General features: G+C 64.6%; 1 protein-coding gene across 1 annotated transcript; it reads left to right on the top strand.

Annotated features, from left to right (window-relative positions):
* Window positions 1-2,921: 2,921 nt before the first annotated feature.
* MMP9 (matrix metallopeptidase 9) lies at window positions 2,922-7,585 on the top strand. Its single transcript, XM_040609444.1, has 13 exons — window positions 2,922-3,174; window positions 3,395-3,633; window positions 3,980-4,128; window positions 4,388-4,516; window positions 4,604-4,777; window positions 4,854-5,027; window positions 5,179-5,352; window positions 5,488-5,643; window positions 5,733-5,958; window positions 6,106-6,245; window positions 6,359-6,509; window positions 6,633-6,736; window positions 7,000-7,585. Exons 1-13 carry the CDS (start codon window positions 3,031-3,033, stop codon window positions 7,107-7,109), a joined length of 2,070 nt encoding a protein of 689 aa, XP_040465378.1. The 5' UTR covers window positions 2,922-3,030; the 3' UTR covers window positions 7,110-7,585.
* The last annotated feature ends 325 nt before the right edge of the window (window positions 7,586-7,910 follow it).

Raw genomic sequence — 7,910 nt, 5'->3', positions numbered from 1 at the left:
CGCAGGGCTGGCATAGCACCCTGATGCTCTCGGGATCCCTGGCAGCTAAAAGCCCTCTCCTGCCTGCTGTGCCACTGCCCTCCTCTCCCAGCAGCAGCAGCAGCTGCCCCAAGCATCCCTCTGCCCAGCCTGTGCCGGGGGACCCGTGCCCTGCCCCAGCTGCCCAGCCTGCCGGGTACCTGAGCTGGCCACAGCTGCCCTGCATGGGGCCAGGGCTGCCCACGGGGCTCATGCCAGCAGTGTCGAGCCCATCCCTGCGGACTTCCCCTGCCCAGCTCTGAGGCTTTGGGTGCTGCCAGACATGGGGGTTTCCCTGCCGCCCCGGCCCTGCTGCTGCTCCCTGTGGAGCCTCCAGAGAGTCACCAGAAAATCCCCCGGGCCGGTGCCAGGAGGAAGCTGGCAAGCAGGGCCGTGAGTCAGTGGGAGCGGCCAGGCTGGGGGGCAGAGCTGTGGCCAGCAGCCCCCGTCTGAGGCTCTAGCTGCCCAGCTTGAGGATGCTCGGGGCCACTGGCCTGAGCACCCCAGCACTGGCGCACCCCAGAGCTGGATGGCACCGGGCAAGTATGGGCTTGCTGGGACGGGCTGTGCAGCATGTGGGCCCTGGCTCTCAGCTCCTGCCATTGCTTGCTTCGAGGCCCTGCTTTCTAAGCCCGGTCCCTGCCAGCACTGCTCTGCTCCTCGGGGCTGTGGCTTTGCCCCCAGGGGTCTCGCCGGCCGTGCAGTGCAGGTGCCGTGGCGGCATGCCCAGGCTGTGGGAGCTGCAGCTCCTGCATGAGGCATAAAAAAGGGGCAGGAATAGCATGGGAAAGGGCCAGGGTTCTGCCACAGTGCCAGGGAGGCCAGAGCCAGATCTGGGCCCCCCCCGGCTGCATCCCAGAGCCAGTGTCAGGCATCACCTTGCCCGGGCTCTCCTGGGGGTGCATCCTCCCGGGCGAGCTTTTGCATCCAGCTCCTGCACCAGCTCTGTGCTGCAGGCTGAGGTCCTGGTGCCCAGGTAAGCAGAGGATGAGGAGCGGTGCCTGCTCCCTGCATGCCCCAGGAGCCGCCAGCTGCGGTGGGGGCCTCAGGACAACTCAGCCTTGCCCAGGCCTCGCCCCGGCTGCCAGCCAGGCAGGGAGCATGGGGAGCTGCTGCCTCCTGCCTTGCAAGGAGCTAGGCCAGGTACAGGGGTGAGCGGCAGCAGGCTGAACCCCGCGAGGTGGGGAGGTGATGGGGGTGACCCGGCTGTTGGGGTCCCTGGCCTGCGTCTGGCAGGGAGGGGGCTGGGTACGGGCACCACAAGCTGGATGTGTTGGTCACACCGGAGCGCAGGACAGCAGCTGCATGTGGGGCAACTTCCTCCGCCTGGGAACCAGGGCTGCTCTTGCAGAGCTGTGGCGGGCAGTGAGGCAACCCTGCGATTTCTCAGCGCCGCTTCCTCCCGGTGGGGCTTGTGCTGCCTGTGAGCTCCCCGACCACAGCCCTGGTGCTGCATCCTGCTGGCACCGGGCCCCTGCCACTCAGCGGCTTCTCTGCACGTGGCTAGATTCAGAGTGGGGCTGTGGGACCCTGGCTGAGCAGGGAGGGGGTCCGGGGCAGAGCCTGTGCCTGGGGTGAGCCCCCTCAGTGAGCCCTCTGCCCCACATGAGCGATGCTCCGCCAGGGATGAGCCCTCCTTCGAGCGTGGGACTCCTTCAAGTATGGCCCCTCTCACCACCCCGAGCCTTGCGGGACACCAGTATAACCTGTTCATCCCCTGGGCTGGGAGCTGTGTATTCAGCTCAGCCAGAGCTGGGGTGATGCAGGGAAGGGGTGGCTGCAGGGGCACAACTGGGGCCTTTGAGAGCCAGGAGCAACAGGGACGGGGTGGCCTGGGAAGATCGTCCTCCTGAAGCTGGCTGAGGCTCAGCAGGGCACTGTGAGCCCAGGATTAGCAAGAGCTGGGGAAGGGGGACCTGTCCTGGGACCTGTGTCTCAGGCAGCATCGTTGCGCTGCACTGGCCCTCCCGCCACCCCTGCTGACGCTGCGTGTTTCTCTCTGCTCAGCCATTTGTTTTCCCCTCACTCCTCATCCCTGTTTGCTTTCCCCTTCACCACTCCTGTTCCCACAACCGTCGGCACTTTGGGAGTATCAGGAAAACACCATCCCATGGTGAGGTTTGTGCTGTGCCGGGTGGGAACCTGAGTCAGCAGTGCCCTGCAGAACAGCCAGCAGTGTGGATGGGGCACCTCAGTGTCCCATGGCACCGGCTGGAGCATCCCCAGGCATGGAGCTGCTCCCCGTCAGGTGCTGCCCCAGTTCCATGGGCTCTGCCTGGTGGCTGATGGCAAGTGAGCTTAGAGGCACCCGTGGTGTGATGAGTCACAGAGAATCCTATGCCAGGAATGCTATGCTCCACCAGGGTGATGTGGCCACAGTGGGGTACATGGGGATGGATGCTGTGTCCCAGTGGGGGTCTGAGCTCTGATGTCTGGCTCTCGAGCAGGCACTGCAGCTCTGGGCAGGGGCTCTCCTGCCAGCTCTGCCCACCCAGCCCCAATACCCACCCAGGCCCCCACAGGTCTGGGCCTGGCAGCATCCGCCCTTGGCCAGCCAAGCTCAGCCTCAGGCAGCGCGGCAACTGTAGGGTCCTGGGTGCCTGGCTGGCCCTCCCAGCCTCTCTGACCCCCTGCTGTACCCAGGCCTTGGGGCTGGCAGGGCAATGCCCCTCGCTGCCAGGTCTCCCACCGCAGGGCAGCTGCAGGACAGCTGTGCCATGTCATACCCCGGTGCAGCCGCCTGGCTACTCGCCCTCATGCCTGTTGTCACCCCTTTTGTGGCCATGAGATCAAGCGTGTTTAGTAAACAAGGTGATGAAACAGTTAAGGCAAGAAACGGAGGAGCCTGAGTGTGCATTTCGTCACCGTGGGAAGGGAGTGTGAGTAGCCTGAGGGGTCTGAGGGTGACTCACTGCCCTCCCCACCGAATAAATAGGAGCAGGAGCCCGGCAGCACCCAGAGCAGAGCAGCAGGGACCCGGCACAGCCACAGCCTTCCTGCCACCACCGCGCCATGGCACTCATCCTCCTGGGCCCACTTGCTGTGGGGCTGCTAGCCATCTCCTGCTGCGCAGCCCCTCTCCAGAGCAAGCCACAGATGGTTGTCACCTTCCCTGGGGAGCTGGTCAGCACCCAGTCGGACCTGGAGCTGGCGGAGGTGAGGGGAGTGCAACTCCACAGCCCCCTCCCGGCATCCAGGACCCCGGGGGGCTCCCGGGGTGGCAGTGTGGGGCTGTGGGCTGAGCTCAGGGGCTGCCATCTCCCTGAGACTCGGGAAGTGCCCTGGCTGCAATCGGGCACCAGAGGTGTGCAGTGCCTGGCACTGCCCAAGCCCTCTCCCACCTGGCTCAGCCCCTCCGGCTGCCTTTCCTCCCCAGAGCTACCTGCTGCGGTTCGGTTACACCACAGAGCGGGAGGCAAAGACAGGCAGCAAACACGTGTCCCTGGCCAAGGCTCTGCGCAAGATGCAGAAGCAGCTGGGCCTGGAGGAGACAGGAGAGCTGGACGCTGGCACGCTGGAGGCCATGCGAGCACCTCGCTGCGGCGTCCCCGACGTGGGATCCTTCCTCACCTTTGAGGGGGACCTCAAGTGGGACCACATGGACCTGACTTACCGGTGAGTCAGCCCCAGGAGATGGAGCCTGGTGCCCACAGGGTGATGGTCCCCAGGGATGGAGAAGGGCGTGAGAGCCCATGCAGGGCAGCAGCCTCAGCTCAGCCCACTGGCCAGGCCTCGGCACAGCCAGGGCCAAGATAACACAGTGGCAGCATCTGCTGCCCAGAACCCAGGACAGCATCTGAGCCCTGGCCCAGGGGTGGTGGCTAGCTGCTCTGCCTGGTTGTGCCAGCATTGCTGTCCCCTCCTGGGGTGGGGGCATATCCCCACATGTGCCTGGAGCAGGGTCACTCCTGCGTCACGAACCAGGATCTAGCAGTGCTGAACCCCCACCTGCCCCCGGTAGGGTGGTGAACTACTCCCCTGACCTGGACCCTGCCGTGATTGATGATGCCTTCAAGCGGGCGTTTAAAGTGTGGAGCGACGTGACTCCCCTCACCTTCACCCAGATATACAGCGGCGAGGCAGACATCATGATCATGTTCGGCAGCCAAGGTGATGTCCCACGGGCAGGCAGGGAGCTGGGAGCCAGCTCAGCTGTGGGGAGAGGGCTGGTAATGTGCCTTGTCTGTGGGTTTGTCACCCCACATCTCCCCGGGACGTGCCTAGGGTTCTTCCGCCCCTGCATGTGCCAACAGGCACGTGCGGGCATGCAGGGCGTGCGCAGGGCTTGTGTGCCTGCAGATCCGTGCATGTGCCAGGGACATGGGGGCTCCTCTGGTGGGGCCAGCTCTGAGGCTGTTTTTCCCCACAGAGCATGGGGACGGGTACCCCTTTGATGGCAAGGACGGGCTCTTAGCCCATGCTTTTCCCCCGGGCCGTGGCATCCAGGGTGATGCTCACTTTGATGATGATGAGCTCTGGACACTGGGAACTGGCTTAGGTAAGGAAAAGCAGGGCCTGGTGGGTTGGGGGTGGGCTGGCGGCACCTGCCTCAGCCCCATTGCTGAGCCACCCCTCTCCCAAGCAGTGGTGAAGACCCGCCATGGGAACGCAAATGGTGCCAACTGCCACTTCCCCTTCACCTTCGAGGGCCGCTCCTACTCCCGGTGCATCACGGAGGGGCGCACGGATGGGCTGCCCTGGTGCGCCACCACCACCAGCTACGACCGGGACAAGAAATACGGCTTCTGCCCCAGCGAACGTGAGTACTGGCAGCTGCAGCCCCTGCCTGGTCCTGTGGGTGCCAAGGGCTGTCCTCACCCTTCCTCACTCTGCAGTTCTCTACACCAATGGAGGCAACAGCAACGGGTCTCCCTGTGTCTTCCCCTTTGTCTTTGATGGCACCTCCTACAACACCTGCACCACGGATGGGCGCTCCGATGGCTACCGCTGGTGTGCCACCACTGCCAACTTTGACCAGGACAAGAAATACGGCTTCTGCCCCAACCGAGGTGTGAGTGGGAAGGGGGCGCGTGGGGAGGGGGCATGCAGGGTGGCTGGTCCCTGGCCATGGTGTGCAGGGTGGGCACCCAAGGGGTCTTGAGGCTGTCCTGGGGTCTGGCCAGTATGGCTGGGGCCAGCCTCACTGACACTGTGCTGCAGACACGGCGGTGATCGGCGGCAACTCCCAGGGGGACCCGTGCGTCTTCCCCTTCACCTTCCTGGGGCAGTCCTACAGCACCTGCACCAGTGAGGGCAGGCAGGACGGCAAACTCTGGTGTGCCACCACCAGCAACTATGACACTGACAAGAAGTGGGGCTTCTGCCCTGACAGAGGTACTGGCCCCGCTGCCCACACTCTCTGTGGCAGGCCATGGTCCCTGGCCAGCGCACTCCCTATGGGGGTCATGGTTCCTGGCTGGCGTGTTGCATCCTGTCCCACCGGGTGCTGAGGCTGGTGCTTTCCCCCAGGTTACAGCATCTTCCTGGTGGCTGCCCACGAGTTCGGGCACTCGCTGGGGCTGGATCACTCCAGTGTGCGTGAGGCTCTGATGTACCCCATGTACAGCTACGTTCAGGACTTCCAGCTGGACCCAGATGATGTCCAGGGCATCCAGTATCTCTATGGTGAGCAGCAGTGCCACAGCTGGGCATGCCGGGAGTCCTGCGGTGCTGGGCTGGCCCATGGCCTCATGCCCTCCCCTGTGTTTGTTCAGGTCGTGGCTCTGGCCCTGAGCCCACTGCCCCTGCGCCTGTGCCCACCAAGGAGCCCCAGCCCATGCCCACGGAGGCTGGCAGCACCTCCACCACCGAGGAGGAGGAGGAAACACCAGAGCCCACGACTGAGCCCATTCCTGTGGACCCCAGCTGGGATGCCTGCATGGAGAAGAACTTCGACGCTATCACAGAGATCAATGGGGAGCTGCATTTCTTCAAGGATGGGTGAGCAGCAGCACCTGACACTTGCTGCCCTGGATGGTGCTGGGCTGATGCAGGGATGTGGGGGGACACGGGGCTGTGCCGGGGGTGTGGGGGAACATGGGGCTGTGCTGGGGCAAGGTTATAAAGATGGCTGATCTTCCCCACTAGGAGATACTGGACCCGCTCATCCTTCTGGAAGTCAGGCATCGAGGGTGCCTTCTCCATTACAGACACCTGGCCTGGCCTCCCGGCTGTCATCGACGCCGCTTTCCAGGATGTGCTCACCAAAAGGGTCTTCTTCTTTGCTGGTGAGCTCTGCCCCTGCTGCCCTCTGCCCCAGTGCTGCCAGCGTTGCAAGGAGCCTGGTGCTGCCCCGGCACTCTTGGGGCCAGCTAACGCCCATGCTCTCTCCTGGATGCAGGTCGGCAGTTCTGGGTGTTTTCTGGCAAGAGCGTGCTGGGCCCCCGGGGGATTGAGAAGCTGGGCATCGGGAAGGAAGCCGGCCGCATCTCCGGGGCTCTGCAGCGGGGCCGCGGCAAAGTGCTGCTCTTCAGTGGGGAGAGTTACTGGCGGTGAGTGGGTCCAGACAGCCACGGTGGTGCCTGAGGTGGTGCCTGCCCTGCCAGCTCCTCCCGGTGAGGGGCTGGGAAGGAGGGCTCCTGGCAGCCCTAAGCACCGCTCTGCTCTCCCCGTAGGCTGGACGTGAAGGTCCAGAGGGTGGACAAGGGCTACCCTCGTGCCACCGAAGATGTCTTCACCGGCATCCCCCTTGACGCACGCAATGTATTCTTCTACCAAGGTGAGTGGGGACCTGGCAGGTAGGGGCTGTGTGTGTGGTCCCTGGGCTGCTCTGAGCTGTGTTGCCCTGGTGCTGGGCTTGGGGTGCTTGTGGGTGTGGGGGGTGCCCTGGGGCTGGGCATGCCATCAGCCCCAGTGGATCCCTGTGGTGGGGTTGGCCGGGCTGTGGCAAGGGCCGTGTGCCAGGACCAGATCCCCACATAGGTCCTCACATGGCTGGCCTCCTGCTGACCCTCCATTCTGTCTGCTTCCCTCCTCACCCAGACAAGTATCACTTCTGCCGGGGCAGCTTCTACTGGAGAATGACACCACGCTACCAGGTGGACCGGGTGGGCTACATCAAGTACGACATCCTGCAGTGTCCCCAGCACTGAGGGCCTGACCAGCTGCCTGGCTCCGGCCGGCACGCTGCTCCCTGCCCACTGCTCCTCACAGCCTGACCCCCGGGGTACTGGGGGCAGCACAGCTGTGGGGCAGCCCCAGTCAAGGTGAGGGCTTTGCCGTCTCCCCCGAAGGAAGGGGCAGGGAGTCTTGGGGTCGCCCCTTGGGAGCTGCCCGGCCCGGGGAGCCCCGGCTGGGGAGCAGGACTCTTGCTGCAGCCGGAATCGTGCCATCGCTGGCAGCACCGGCTCCGCTGTGCAGAGGTGTTTGCCTGGTGCAAACCACACATGGATTTGTAACGACTTTGTCTTTTTCCTGTGCCAGCCGTGCCGGGTCAGGCTGGGCTCTGCTGGGAGCTGGTGCCCAGGGTCTTGGCCAGGGCAGGGGTGTGGGGCTCTGCCTCGCTCCTGCCCGCTGCCTGCTGTGCCAACCTCCATCTGCCTGTTTTTAATAAAGACAATTCTTTGGACATGGTCTCCGAGTGCTCCATCAGTCAGCCAGGGCTAAGGGCATCACCCTCCCTGGGGCCATGAGGTGCCAGCATCGGTGGGGAAGGAGATACTCGGCAGGGGGCTACAGCCAAACCCCTCTTCCTTGAAGGGCTCTGGGAAACCTAAGGGACATTGGGTCCCACCAGGGACGGTGTCCCTTGGTCCCAACATCCCCCCCCCCCCCCAGCCCCTCACAGCCCTCCGGGTCTCTCCATCCTCCGGAGCCCCTCCTGCACCCCCCCCCACCCCCCAGACCCTGGCCCCCCCCTACGCCGGCAGCCCCTGACCCTCCTCTGCACCCCG

The sequence above is a fragment of the Falco naumanni genome, chromosome 10, assembly GCF_017639655.2.
Source record: "Falco naumanni isolate bFalNau1 chromosome 10, bFalNau1.pat, whole genome shotgun sequence".
In the NCBI taxonomy this organism is placed as follows: domain Eukaryota; kingdom Metazoa; phylum Chordata; class Aves; order Falconiformes; family Falconidae; genus Falco; species Falco naumanni.
Note: the sequence above shows the minus strand (reverse complement) of the source record. Positions and strands in the feature narration are given on the sequence as shown.